The sequence below is a fragment of the Micropterus dolomieu genome, linkage group LG17 (assembly GCF_021292245.1).
Source record: "Micropterus dolomieu isolate WLL.071019.BEF.003 ecotype Adirondacks linkage group LG17, ASM2129224v1, whole genome shotgun sequence".
NCBI classification, from domain to species: Eukaryota; Metazoa; Chordata; class Actinopteri; order Centrarchiformes; family Centrarchidae; genus Micropterus; species Micropterus dolomieu.
In genome coordinates, this window is record NC_060166.1 from 15,216,282 (window position 1) to 15,231,281 (window position 15,000).

Sequence of the window (15,000 nt, forward strand, 5' to 3'; positions counted from 1 at the left end):
TTATGTTAAGAGATGGGCAAACTAACTAATGGGCGTTAAAAACATAAATGTTGGTCTTAGTAAGTCTATTTACTTCCTTCGTGTTTGTAGTTCAACTGAAATTTCCCCTACAGGGGATTAATAAAGTTATATCTCATCTTATTTATACTGGTCAGGGGTTGGTTCTCTACATACTCCAACATGTTGTAGTAGATGATTTGGGTGGCTGGATGGTGGGACCATTATTGCCCAGTAGCTGTTTGTCTTTGTCTCCCGTCCTAATCCCTAATACTTTCCACAAAGAAGTGGACATCTTTGTGTAGCTAAGCTTGATAGAATAGTAAGCAGCTCTCTAGATGTAGGTACTCCTTTTGCCTTCTAGAGGGCCTCCAACATACTAGCAAGGCCTGCCTCCTGCAGCCTGTTTTTATTTAAATCTGGACTGTATTCATCTTTGCCTGTCAGGAATGGTCCCATCCGTCAGCCAGTGAAAAAACCCAGAGGTCAGTCTTTACAAACTCAGCGTCTCAGCCCTTGCTCTTCAAGAGCCCCATCGGCTACAGTGTAACTGATGTCTGATACCGTCGCTGCTGTTGTGTTTTCCACAGGTGGACAAACTCGAAGCCTCTGAATCTCTGAGGAAACAGGAGGAGCAGGCTACGGAGTCTCAACCCATTGTTTACGGTACGGCACAAGGATGATAATAGCATTGCTGTCATCCAGTCTTCACCAGTTTTGAGGTCATTTAAAGGAATATAGAGAATATTTTTGACAATATGACCAAAGCCATACTCTTAACTACTCTGATTCTGTTGCAGGCACACCCCAACTCATGCTCACAGCAGGGCCCAACGTGGCTGTGCCTCCTCAGCAGCCATATGGCTACGGCTACACAGCAGCACCAGGCTACGGCCAGCCACCACAGCCCAGCTTCGGTTATGGCATGTGAACACCCAACAACTCAACCCCAACCACCATCACAACTTGACACAACTTCCTTCCATTTGTCTTTCTCTCTTTGTGTTCCTCACCAGCTTCCCATGGTCTTCTACTCACAACAGGGGCCACAAGCAAGCAACAGCCCACTCTCCTTTGAGTACTATTTTTTTATTATGTTGTCTGTTACAAGAGAAAACATTTAACTGCATTGAAGGACTTTTATTTGTATTGTTTGAAAAGAAATTGGACCACATGTATGTTTGTTTGTTTTTCACATTCCATATTTATGACTACTTATTTAGATATTTCTTTGTGTTTGTTAATGTTGTCATGTTTTGTTTTGTTTATTGGTTTTATGGTTTGTGCAGAAGTGGACTTGCTAAAGCTCAGCAATGAACCTTTGAAGTAGGTGGAGGAGCATTGGATTTTGCACTCGTGAAGAAATTAATGTAGAGAAGCTCTTACTTTTGATGTACTGAACATGTGAACAGCTTAAATTGTCTCGTTTGTCTGTATAATGCATTTCATCATTGTATATTCTGAGGGAAAAAAAAGTTACATATAATATTTGAACATATATTGCCATTTCAATGGCTATAGTTAGCAACACTAAGTGATGATAGTATATTCTGCACAAGCGTGTAGCTTTATGGAGTTTAAAATGCATACAGATGTATGTCACTGTGTGAATAAGGATGTGTGTGTGTGTGTGTGTGTGTGTGTGTGTGCGAGTGAGTGTGACCCAATGGTCTAAATAAGAATTTTAACCCCCCCCCCCTCTCTCAGCCTGTACTGGGCTGTCCAATTCACCCTCCTAGATGTTAGCTCTCCGTCATTGGCTCCATGTATTTAGGTGACCTCTTGTGACGTGTACAGTGCTTGTGTGAGACTGTATCTGTGTATGTGCAAGGACGGGACCACGGCTAACAGACCCCAGGGCCCTTAACCGTACCGTGTGTGTGCATTTACTCCTCGTGCTGAGGTCTGTGTATGCCAGGTGTTTTTTGGTGTTTCCCTTGGTCACCATTACCCCCCCCCCCCCCCCCCCCCCCCCCCCCCCCCACCCGTATAGATGTGAACATGATGAATTGAAAACTTTTAAATGGAGACCCCACCCACTTGTCCTCCACCTACTCTCCTGTCCTGTTTCCTCCTTGGTTAATGCTTGGCGGCAAGAACAAACAAGGAGGCAGAAAAAGACAGGCCGGTGGAATCTTTGGTGTCCTACTTGACAGCTTGATTAGATCCATAAACACTCCTGTAGGTTATGTGTATTGATGGTTATGATGAAGAAATTAGGTCTCAGTACATCCAGTTCTTTGTCAAGAATGGTCTGAAATAAGAGCCTGTATTTACGTTGATGTACTTAACTTCCTTACACGCTTTAAGCTGTGTGTAAAGTGTCATCCTAACTCTAACATAAGTTGAATTCCTTTCTGTTGTCATGCATATTAGTAATGCAGGGGATCTGTCATTAATAAGTGGAAGAATATGACTAAACTGAAAGGGAAATACTAGCCTAAATAAAAACATAAAATTGTACCCAGTGTCCTGTGGAGTTAGTTTTTTTTATTGTTTTGTTTTTGCAATATGCTTGCACACAAAGAGCCAACCTAAATCACAATAAATTAATAAAACGTGTACATGCCAGTGATCAAAAGCTTATAAAACAATAATGAAAGTGCAAGAGAAATCTTTATTAGTATGTTATATATGTTGAAGTTGCATTACTCCTTGAAACGTGTTCTTCTGGGAGGCCCTGTAAAATCTGATGACTTTAAACCATTTAAAGCCTTCCTTTCCACTTCACTGCAGTATATTTCAGGGAGTCCTGTAGCCCTGCACATTAACAAACACATGAGGTTTATTCAGTTAATATACACACTCAGAATAGAGCTTGTATTTCCATATGGGGCAGTCATGTCGTTAATCCTTACTTGAGCTCCATCAGCTTCTTCTCTTTGATCTCATCAAGGCGCATGCGTCTCTGCCGTGCTTCCTCGACCAACCGATCAGCCTCCTTGAAGATCTCTCTGCGCTTTGCTATGGCTGAGAGCTCACGTTCCTTCACCTGATTTCGGATAGCCTCTGCTTGACTGTGCGCTTTCTGACGCTGCTTCTCCTCCTCCTCCTTCTGTCTGATGATCGCTTCCTGTTGCACCCTGTGTGGAGGAAGGAAGACTAATATTAATGAAAATGATATGGTTGAATGTGTGAAATGGTATGAATAAATGGAAATGCATGTTAATGCCTGAATACTTGGTGCATTTATACTACACTGATTAAACCCTCCCTCTGTAGGTCTACTTTCACTGAATCAGAAGGTACTGTCACAATTACATGGAGTGTCTTACTTCAGCACCCTCTCAAACTCTGCCTTCTCCCGGCCAGCCTCGATCGACAGGAAATGCTCCTTGCACTGAACCTGCTCCAATCGAGCTTTTCTCAGCATCGCTTCCTTCTGCGCTTTCTTTAAACCCAGCTCTCTCTCTTTTCTCCTCCATTCTCTGTCTGTGATTTCTTGGTTCCTCCGAGCACGGAGCTCATCCTTCCAAATGCACAGACACAAAATTTGTACATACTGAATGCTTTAATTTCCACAAATCTGTATGGAAGGTAAGTACCTTAAAAGTGTAATTAAAGTATTTTATCTGTAATAGGGTTTAATTCAGCAGGCACAACCTTTATGGCGGTGGTCAGCTGGTGCTTTTATTCCTGACCTGTTCAGCCTTGTAGTCTTTTGCTTTTTCTTGCCTGGCCCTCAGTCTGGCAATCTCCAACTCCTTCTCCTTCTTGATTCGTCTCTGCTCCGCTTCATGTTCTGCCTCCCGCTGCTGCAGATGCCATGAAATGTCAATATATGAAGAATAAAAAACACTTGGAAAAGAAAACAATATTATTATTATTCTTATATGTAGGAGACAGAGTTATTTAACTGAACTTTATGGGTATGAACTGTCCCTGGATTACTGTTTGCTTAATAGTATTTGCTGCTGATTGTCTACAGAGCTAATTGTCTTCATCTGACCAGTTTGATTCGGATGTATTCCACATCTCTCATGTCAGCCAGCTTCTCCTCCTCTTTCCTCTGCTCCTTGGCTCGCATGGTCTCAGCATTGATACGCATGATCTCCTCCTGCAGATGCTGTTGCTCCTCCCTCTTCTTCTCCAGGGCCTGGAAGAAGACAACCAGTCACAGAAGAAACAGACCCCCAGTGCAAGTGTACCGCACAAGTGGTTGCATATCCCTTGGAGCATGTACGTGACTCTATGACTGTTGTAATTTGTAGTGTTGCATTGTCGCCACACCTTGAGGTCTTCCAGGTTCATTTTCTCCTGCTTCTCTCGTATCTGCTGTCTCTCTTGCTCTTTCATTTCCTCCTCCACTTGCTTCTCCTCAAGATGTTGCTGGATCTGGCTGTGAATTTGCTGCATTCCACTGGAATATTACACAAACACAACACACACGAGATAACTACGTTACACTGGAAGGGCTTTGCCTTTACTGCCCACCAGTAGCCTGATGATATGAAAAGGAATCTTATTAGAATGATGTAGGAGGTGTGGGGTGGGTCAAGTGAATTAAGAGCAAACATTTTTCCCTACTTACAAAAAGATGCAATCAGGTTAGTAAGTGCATTTTTTCCATCTTCACTAATGCATAAATCGACACATGAATGATTGTGTGTCTATTTCCAGTAGCGCTCTCTTCACCTGATCCTCTGTTGTTTGTATAGCTCATCAATTAGCTCCATTGTCTCCAGGGCCTTGCGCCGTTCCACCTCCATCATGGCATCCAGACGCTTCTCCTCCTCTGACAACTCCCGCTGGATCTGTTTCTTCTCCTGGATCTGGGCGTCACGTGTGGCTTGACACTGAACATCTAGAATCAGCTGAGAACACACACATGCGCAGAAGTATTGATGTATCGATGAAAATCATACAAGAAAGTCTGCAGTGCTGCCAGTGATTGACGGGGGTTTACTTTCAGGCACATGTTTACACTTCAGTGCTCAATAGCTGCTTACTACCTGGTTGAGCATTTTGATCTCATCCTCTTGCTCCATCCTTAAGGCGTTGGCCTGCTCCACCAAGTGCTGCTCACGCTCCAGGGACTCTAGCTCCAACTCAGTCAGTGGCTGGTTCTCCTTACGGGACACATCTGCTTCATAGATTTGATGCTTTCTTTCCTCTACAGCTTTCTGGATGTAGGGTATATCAAAAAAAGAGTGATTATTGTGTCATTGTAAAATCTACAAGTTCAAGGACAATTTAGATTGATGTTTTTCATGTTCCTTACGATTTCCTCTTCTTTCTTCCTCTGATAAGCCTCTTTCAAGGCCTCCCTCTCCTCTTTGGTGACAACCCGAGATGCTAAGGTGATCCGCTCAAACTCATCTGATGGTAGGATGATGGATCGTCCTGAAGGATCCTTAAATGGGATCCTGGCATAATGACAGGAGGTGGTTTGAATGTGTGCTCTATAGGTTTCAGCGCTGCATAATCACTGAATAGTAATCACCTTTACAATATTGTGACATTCATTTTTTATCTGATGTGCTATACCTCTGAATTATGGAGACTGATTATAAAGTAGGCTAAGTATACTTGCTCAGCTTTTCAAGTTTGCTTTGTATTATTTTGAAGCTACTTAAATTTTCATCTATCAAAATATGCATCATGCTTTGTAGGGGAGACCAGGTATGGTTGTTACACTTTTTGCTCCAGCAACTATAACTTTGCTGAATTTTGTAGCTAGAATTCTCAAACTTTTATACAAAGTACCCACATTTGTTCACTACAAATGTCACCAATTAAATTCTGTACAACATCAAAGACTTTGAGAGTTGATGTCAAATGCATTGTGTTCCCTTGTTACATCCTACCCCAATACCAGGGTAGGTTGTGTAAGACAAAATAATTAAAAATAGATGCCACACTATATGATATGCTTCAAAAACAATTACAGTGAAATAAAAGAATAATTTTTCTCTCTTACTGTAACAGACTATGTCTGATGACTCATGCGCATGTATGTGTATGTAAATTTATCTAGCCTATAAAATAAAATTACTTAACAGTATACCTACTACAATGTACTTAATTAAAGAACATCTTTGTACATCCTTAGTTCTAACAAAAAGGTGGTGTGTGTCAATTTGTGTATAGTCTAAATCAGAGTCAGTGCTTAAGGTGGGCCGGTGTTCTGACGATCTATGCCGCTTTGTCGAAAAATGCTACCGTAGCGCAAATCGACAGCAGAGTCTATCGAGTCGCTCTGCCCTGTCGAAAAATGCTACCTTGTGTGTTCCCTTTTCCAATCCCATAAAGTTATAACTCTCACAGTATTATGACATATTCTGTTTTTTTATTATAACATCATTTCAGGGGTAGTGTATTCTGATATCTAATATCCCCTATCAAATAATGCTCCCACCACAGAATCATTTTATATTGCACCACTACTCACTCCATGTGTACTGTAAGGAGATGGGGAGCATGTTGAAATACTATATTATGCCATCTTTATTTAAGATATCAGGGGTAGTGTATTCTGATGTTTTTATATACAGTTTATGATTCTGATAGACTAATAATGATTTGTTGTTTTTTTTTTGATGTTACTGACGATCAGCCACTTTCTCGATGGCATTCCCAACAGCAAGGTTGGACAGATTTATGGGCGTGGAAACAAACCACGCTTGTGGGTCATACGCATGCGCAGAACCCCTAAGTAGCACATTTCGATAGGTAGCATAAATCGACAGAACACCGGTACTCACCGGTACGCAGTACCAGCACGTCTATATTTTACTCTTTGGCACTCTTTGGTACCGGGATTTCTCACAAGCTGCCTGTGCACTTCTCTGCCCTATTCACTGGCGGAGACGTAGTACGGAAAATATCGAGTGCCAATACACACGCCAACATGTGAATGGGGAGTACTGGTCACAGTGCTGACTAATGAATGTGGTAACCCAGGAGTGCAGGCTTGGTGGGCCCTGACTGCAAAGGGTACTCTGTAAAATGTTAAAATCAAGAAAGTCCCTAGTTTAATTTATAGGAGATGGTTGTAACACTTTATAAAGAAGTGATACAACCCACCCCACCCCTGTAAGCCATTGTTTAGCTAGCTGTATTAGCATAGTGGTTTGAAATTAGAAAGGAAAAAATGCATCACATGTTGAAACTACATTTCAATCTAATGTAAGATAAACAATTTTATCTGCAGTAACATTAGTATACATACGAAACAAAATATAGTCTTGGTCAAAAAATGTACTTTACCTCAAAATCAGTTTTTTTTTTTTTCCACTATATATTCTGAATGTACCTGTTTCCAGCCTTGACAAACACCACGCCTGATGGGGGAGGAAGTAGGTAAAAAATGATATGATCATGTAACTCCTATCTTATCTTTAATTGGTGGAATTAGTGTTGTTACAACTCTCCCCACGTTACAACCATACCCGGTCTCTCCTATGTATGTGTTAGCCTAACGTTACCTCAGATTGCGAATGAGGTCTTTGGTGATGATTTGAACAGCCTCTCCACCCTGGTTCTTCTGGGACTGATTCTTGGCCTTGGAGGTTGAGTTTACATGTTTGTCCGACTGTGATGATATGTGGACAGAGTTAGCACCATACAACCCCACATATAAATTGTGATTTCTCCACCCTTGCAACACATCAAACTCTAAAACAGATGTTTAAAACACTGCGGTAACGCGAACCGCCAAATGCACTACCGTGGTCAGGCCAGCCGCCGTCTGATTTCTGTTGCGCCTAAAGCAGTGTTATTATGGTAAGGAGGAGGTGCGAGTGAGCCGAAGGTCCTGAAAGATACATACGCGTTTTTTTTTGTGACGCTCTTAGTGATTATATGAACACAAATACATACAGCAGAAATATAATAATATTACTAATAACAATAATGATAATAGAAGTATAATTTATTATTATTTGTTATTGATGCAAATACAAAAGGTACCTTTTCTTTGTTATTTTGTGAACATAATTTATATGAAATTTGACCTTTCACCAGCGTAATTCCTCAGCAGATAGTTCAGCATTGTCATGGTTTCTCCTTACTAGTGTCCTCTACTATCACTGGTACAGATATAACATTTTACTGTACCAAATTGGAGAAATTACATTCTAAAAACCCCTTCAAGAGGAAAAGTTAACATACAAGACAGTTAACATTTCTGTGAACTTTGACCTTTTTTAGAGTATAATATCTCCAAGTTGTTACAGTAAAATGTTAGGATTTATGTACCAGTAATAGTAGACAACATTAAGAATGGCATGATATGTCAGTGGTGATGTCACCTATTAAGAAACTGTTTTGGTCAAAGTTCAAGAAAATGTTATGTCTGTATACATTTTGCTGTTGGATGCATTTTTAGAAAAATTAAACAGACAGTTAACATTTCTGTGAACTTTGACCTTTTTTAGAGTGTAATTTCTCCAAATTGCTACAGTAAAATGTTGTGATATATGTACCAGTGATAGTAGCGGACACTAGATATGACAACGATGATGTCACCTATTAAGGAACTGTTTGGGTGAAAGGTCAAAGTTCACAGAAATGTTTATTGTCTGTTTAATTTTCACTGTTGGAGGGGTTTTTAGAGTGTAATTTCTCCAGGTTAGTACAGTAAAATGCTCTGATATATGTACCAGTGATAGTAGCGGACAGTATGAAGCAGAAGATACGAAACCTATTAAGGAACTGTTTTGGTGAATGGTCAAAGTTCACAGAAAATGTTAACATGTTTATATTTTACTGTTGGGGTTTTTAGAGTGCAATATCTCATAGGTGGTACCGTAAAACCTTATGATATTTGTACCAGTGATAGTAGAGGACTCTAGGAAGGAGAAGCCATGACAACGCTGAACTAACTGCTGAGGAATTACGCTGGGGAAAGGTCAAATTTCATATAAATTATGTTCACGAAATAAAAAAAGAAAAAGTACATTTTGTATTTGCATTAATAATAAATAATAAATTATACAACTATTATCATTATTGTTATTAGTAATATTATTATATTTCTGTTGTATATATTTGTGTTCATATAATCACTAAGACGATCACAAAAAAACGCGTATGAATCTTTCAGGAACTTCGGCTCACTCGCACCTCGTCCTTACCATAATAACACTGCTTTAGGCGCAACAGAAATCAGACGGCGGCTGGCTTGACCACGGTTTTGCATTTCACACCATAGCCATAAACTGATGCCACAGGCCTGGTAACATTAGCCATGCCATTAGAAATGTAAAAAAGCACACTTAACAGCAATGTCATGTTTCGATTGGACTATGATATGTACTACACTCACCTTTTGGCTCCCAAACAGGGTTTCGTCCACCTGAGAGGTGGGGGCCCGCGTGCGGTACCGGCGGGTATGAGAGCTGCTCCATGAGTTTGTGGAGCTGGATCCCAGTCTCTACAGGGATTAACATGTGTGAATAGATGACCGCGTTCTCCATTAATTACGACTGATTAGCGGACTCAATTGCTAAAATTAAACACCTTTGACAACTGGCAGATAACGTTAAATGAAAAGTTGCATGACGCTGCTTTAACCTGTCTTAAAACTCACCATGGTCCTCGATTATTATTGGTGTCCAGGTCAACGCAGAATGAACGTGTCGCTCTAACGTTTGTAGTTTGTTGTTAAGAAATGTCAAAGATAATACGAGATAAATGTTTTGTTATAAATGTAGCTTGCTCGTAAACATGACAGTTTCTGGCCATCCGTTGAAAATGTGGAAATGTTTGTTGTCTGTTGCCATGGGAGCATATGCAGGGCTGAAAGGAGGAGGTAGCTACCAAGCTGCTGCAAGTGTCGGAGACAGACATTATGCGTTATGAGTTGTACTTATGTGGGAGTTTCTGTGCAAAATGGAAAACAACGAATCATCCTCAGCTGTAACCGTTTGACTTTTCTTAATGTGCACATGCACAAAGGTGACATTTACACTGGACGCTGGTGACATGTACCCACCACTGTTTGAAAGCTTAATATGTTAAAAATGTTCTGGAAAATAGCTTGCAACAATTCTAAATGCAGACATCATAAAAGCCAAACAGTAGGCCTACATCTTTGTATAGGCTACAGCAATGAAAAATGGACAGAAATGTGATCTTTCACTTAACACGAACGACTGTTATTACTGTTATTATAAATTACAGGTTAAATTAATATTTTGTCGGTTAAACATGCATGTTTCTTATTTATTTTACAATGACCTGTCTCAATTACGATGAACAACATCCTAGTTGCTAAAACACAGTGTTGTGTGGGTAGCCTTCGTGGCTGGGCGGCGCCTGTTGAGCCACATGATGCGGAAACTTCACATACTTGACAGGCTCCGGTGTACAATGAAAACTGAGATGTTATTTTAGGAAAAAGTCATAACACGCAAACATCTTTGGGGTGGATAACCTTCCTACACAGACAAGAGGAGCTGGACATGCACAGGTATCTGTGTCCTGCTTCCACTAAAGACTTAAAGAGAATGAACATGCCTCACATTTTAGCTTTACTGGGACTTAATTGAGCTAGATGAGCTTTTTATTCATACTGTGTGTAAATAGTCATGCATTATTCAGATTCACTTGCTAACAACCCACAGTGAGTGTGTAATCTGTTTTGCAACTTTGTACTTATTTTGGCACTCTTTCTGTCTAATAGATGTTTTGCTGTTGGGGAACAGTTCACACTCCCCCCTCTTGGAAAGGAGCCTCTGCAGTGACTATTGGATTCCCCAGTAAATCATTAACCGGACCAGTCTGAGGACTCTTTTCATAACATCCTCACATAGACAGCAACAGATGAAAATAACGTCATCGTCACTGTTCAAATAGAAGACCCCTTTTTATACATCGATGTCTGAAGAAAACAACAGAAATACAGTGTTGATGTCACAGACTGATTGAATTCCTTTTCCAACCCCTCTGGCGTCCAGCACATGATAACAACAACCCAGATTAAATCAACTTCAGGGAAGAGAAGTTGACCATTAACCTCCCCTACTGATTGCAAGCACCTCTCCACATGTAAGCAGCTGCTTCTGTACGGAGAAACCTGAGGCAAAGTTCACTGTCAGGGGCAGCAGAAGTCTCTCAAACAGCAGGAGCTTTCTCCCTCCTCTGGATTTGCACTTTTTTCTTCCAGTTTCTGCAATTTTTTTAAAGGACTAAATCTGCAGCCATGGCTACAGCAAGTTATGGATACTACAGAGGCACTATATTTCTGGCCATGTTTGTAGGCTACACACTGTACTACTTTAACAGAAAGACTTTCTCCTTTGTGATGCCTTCTCTAATGCAAGAAATTAAGATGGATAAGGATGACCTGGGTATGCGACTCATTTTGCAATGACTTTATGCTTGATGTTTTGCTAGTCCTGTAATAAGGAATGTAATAGTTAATGCTGTTAAAGCACTTTTGTTACGGGAAGTTTATGCCTTCCTCCAAAAGTCATAACTTTTAAACTTGAAAATTGTAAAAATACAAAGCTGGATGAATTATTTCCCCCTAAAATGTCAACATCATAAGCATTACTTTCATACCTGCTGTTACACTTACTCATCCTGATATACAGTTTCTTGGTATACTTCAGATTTAGATTACAGGCATGTTTCTATGCATTACATATTAGCTGTGTACTTTGCAGAGAACTGTGTGTCCGAGAGATTTAGGACCATTCTTGCTCTCAGTTTTATCTGCCATGTGTACACACCTCTTCTCCTGCCCTCCCTTTGTTCAGGCATGATCACCAGCAGTCAGTCTTTGGCCTACGCTATCAGTAAGTTCATCAGTGGCGTGCTTTCAGACCAGATCAGTGCCCGCTGGCTCTTCTCTATTGGCCTGTGCATGGTGGGAGGTGTCAACGTGGTCTTCTCCTGGTCCTCCACTGTCACTGTCTTCTCTGCCCTGTGGTTCCTTAACGGCTTGGGCCAGGGCCTCGGCTGGCCTCCCTGCGGCAGAGTTCTGCGTAAGGTACCTGAGCCACATGCCAGTATATCAGTGAAGCAATACAGTGACATCAGATTCAAGCCATGTATTTTTGTTTTTCTTTCCTGTGTCGTAAAGAACAAATACATAATACACCTTATAATTAACCAGGAGTTTTTTTAGTTTTGTTTACTAGTGCAGGTTAAATTCACACAAATAAAATACAAATGACTATTAAAATCTATCTATATAATATTAAAAAACAGTAACAAAATAATAAACCAAGAGATAAAAGTATATATCCTTCTCTATGACTCTGAAGGAACATGTCATTTTAATCAAATTTTGATTTTTATTTGTTCCACAATGCACAACTCAAGAAAAAATAAATGCGATTCACAATCTAAACACAACTCGATTTACATGTTCCACCGCTTTAATGAAATGAAAAAAATGGCCCTCTCCCTGTGTGGCCCTTTCATCTTCAAAAGCCTCAAATACAGAGGGTGTCTCATAAAATTGATAGTTGTTGTTCTTTATAGTGTACTCAATAAACTATTGCAGTGTTAAAATCTTGAATCAAAGATTTTTGAGCACAATCAATCAAACAAAGATTGACACAAAGAAAGGCTCACCCAATGTTGGCTTTACAAAATAGGCAATTATTAGAAGTTACATGTTTGATTAAAGAAGCATATTTTTGTAGAAATAATTCAGTATTCCTTGACCAAATCTTTCTTTTATATAGGGCCAGGTATTCTACAGAAAGAACTTCACCAATAACATGATTATTACATTTTGTGTCAAGACACACCCGTGGAACCAAAGACCAACGAACATTTGTTGGTGGAACTGGTTCATATTTTTGAACAATGTCGCTAGATGCTCCCAGACATACCTCTCTTTAAAGCCACTGAGAACTTGTTTACAAATTCAGAATCAGAAATACTTTATTGATCCCCGAGGGGAAATCTATTTTACAGTTGGTCACGTTGTTAAACAAGGCATTAAAGAAATAAAGAAATAATAATATTAATATATATTAAATAGAAAATATAGAAATATGAAAATAAAAATAGGAGTGTGGAAATATGTACAGTATACTACACTATGTGACTGTGTGTAATAAATAAATAGTAGTAATAATCATGAGTACTAATGTTGAGAGCAAGAATGGATGGATTTAAATCTTTAAAAATTGGATTATTGGGACATTATTCTCAATAACATTCAATACTAATGACTAAATAAGCACTAATCAAAGTAAATGATAAGAAAGAAACATCCTTAGATGTTATTTATTATGAATTTAACACTTATAACCTCAGATAATATTGTACAGTATGAGTGAAAAGTTCCTCCCTCTCTTGTTTGGGGTGTAGCAGTTCACATCGTGCAAAATGTCATTCAGTTATTACCTGCTGTCAATTCCAAACACTGCACTGGTTCAATCATTGCATCCCTCTTGTATATTGAATAAAAGATAATGACACTTCCTGTCAACTCCTGTCATGATTTCATGTCATTTATTTTATCTTCTCAGTGGTTTGAACCCTCTCAGTTTGGGACATGGTGGGCAGTTCTATCCTGCAGCATGAATCTGGCTGGCAGCTTGGGCCCCATTATTGCCACGGTGCTGGCCGACAGTTACAGTTGGAGGACGATACTGTCGGTATCTGGAATGATTTGTGTGGCATTCTCATTTGTCTGTCTGGTAATCATCAAGAATGAGCCTAAGGAGGTGGGGCTGCCCAATATAGAGGCAGGAGCCAAGAAGAGCAAAGGAGGTGAGACTGACCTTTTACTGAATGATTTATAATAATTCTTCAGTTTTAGTAACAATCTGAAACGCATTTTTAGCCACTACTTTCTCTGACAGTAACTGAATTAGTATATTTAAGCAAAAGTCAGTGAACACACAGCTGTGAATTGTCCAGATGTGTGTGTGTGTGTGTGTGTGTGTGTGTGTGTGTTTTCATACAGCATGTGTTGTGGCTAAAGGTCACTGACTTGAACTATGTACCCAGTGTGGCTCTCACATGCGCTGTGTGAGCTCATGCACAGGCAAAGTCAGAGTGCAGTATGTGTGGTGAAGAGATGTTTCATGCATTAGTCTCAGTAGAAGCAGAGGTTTTTCCCTTCCCCGCTTCGGTTATGTTACATTTCAGATACATTCAGGGCATGTAAAAACACTGGATTGGCAGACAATATTCAGTGTTAAGTCTGCTTCCTGTTCAGGATCCTCCAGTGACGAAAGCACCCTGTCAGAGTTCCTGCTGTCACCCTACCTATGGCTGCTCTCTGTGTCCTACCTGGTGGTGTTCGGGGTGAAGACGGCCTGCACCGACTGGGGCCAGCTGTTTCTCATTCAGGACAAGGGCCAGTCTACACTCATGGGTACGGAAGAGGGGTAGTCGCCTCCGATTTCTGTTGGGAAATATGTTAAGAGTGAAGTTTACCTTGTACCTTGTTTTTTTCTTGTCAATCACTATATTCTTATACATAGGTAGCTCATACATGAGTGCCCTGGAGGTTGGAGGTCTGTTGGGCAGTCTCGCAGCAGGTTTCCTCTCTGACAAGGCTGTGGCCAAAGTGAGTTTGCATGTAGTACACATCTGAATGATTTTAAATAGTTATTGTCATACAGCTTTGATTACAAATGTTTCCCACAATATGGCAGAATCATCCTTCCTCAGCCCACGTGTTTTTTTTTTATTTGGGAAATGATGTAGACATTCTAAAAGCAGCTCAGTTTGCGTTTGTCTTCTACAAATACACAATTAATAATAAGGTCATACATGTGTCACTGATTAGCACAGAGAGGGACTTTGCCTGTGAAAAGGGTGACATGTTCAGTGTCTATAGAGGGTAAAAATGTTAGGGGCAGCTCACTAACACGCTTAGCAGATTCCAATTCTCAGATGACGGATCAATTGTATCTGCTTTTTGGTTTGTGTGTATAGCCAGTAATCCCAACGTGTCTTTATATATTTCCTTATTTTGTACAGCAAGGCATGAGAATATATGGCAACCCCCGGCATTTCGTCCTGATCTGGATGATGGCTGGAATGTCTGTGTCCATGTACCTGTTCAGAGTCACAGTTACTCCT

General features: G+C 40.2%; 2 protein-coding genes and 1 long non-coding RNA gene across 5 annotated transcripts in view; 2 read left to right on the forward strand and 1 right to left on the reverse strand.

Annotated features, from left to right (window-relative positions):
* The first annotated feature begins 10 nt into the window (after nt 1-10).
* Nucleotides 11-2,460, forward strand: LOC123985464. Of its 2 annotated transcripts, XR_006828669.1 has the most exons (3): nt 19-482; nt 588-663; nt 798-2,460. It is a non-coding gene; the product is annotated as an uncharacterized LOC123985464 (long non-coding RNA). The 2 variants fall into 2 exon arrangements; XR_006828668.1 differs by having other exon boundaries at nt 11-663.
* Nucleotides 2,461-2,594: 134 nt separating this feature from the next.
* On the reverse strand, nt 2,595-9,712 carry cfap45 (cilia and flagella associated protein 45). Its single transcript, XM_046072984.1, has 12 exons — nt 9,530-9,712; nt 9,266-9,373; nt 7,425-7,531; nt 5,219-5,363; nt 4,950-5,120; nt 4,633-4,811; nt 4,228-4,357; nt 3,947-4,093; nt 3,639-3,752; nt 3,273-3,466; nt 2,856-3,080; nt 2,595-2,757 (listed from the first exon to the last, which is right to left on the reverse strand). The coding sequence occupies exons 1-12, from the start codon at nt 9,530-9,532 to the stop codon at nt 2,646-2,648; spliced, it is 1,635 nt and encodes a 544-aa protein (XP_045928940.1). The 5' UTR covers nt 9,533-9,712; the 3' UTR covers nt 2,595-2,645.
* The window catches only part of slc37a4a (solute carrier family 37 member 4a), a 6,734-nt gene continuing 1,029 nt past the window's right edge, over nt 9,296-15,000 (forward strand). The window contains exons 1-7 of one of the 2 annotated variants that reach the window (XM_046072985.1): nt 9,296-10,411; nt 10,625-11,291; nt 11,703-11,935; nt 13,434-13,677; nt 14,129-14,287; nt 14,397-14,482; nt 14,899-15,000. The exon at nt 14,899-15,000 is cut by the window's right edge and continues 12 nt beyond it. In XM_046072985.1, coding sequence (XP_045928941.1) covers nt 11,144-11,291; nt 11,703-11,935; nt 13,434-13,677; nt 14,129-14,287; nt 14,397-14,482; nt 14,899-15,000 — 972 coding nt within the window. In that variant the 5' untranslated portion in view covers nt 9,296-10,411; nt 10,625-11,143. The remainder of the gene's footprint in view (nt 10,412-10,624; nt 11,292-11,702; nt 11,936-13,433; nt 13,678-14,128; nt 14,288-14,396; nt 14,483-14,898) is intronic. The other variant, XM_046072986.1, reaches the window with a different exon arrangement.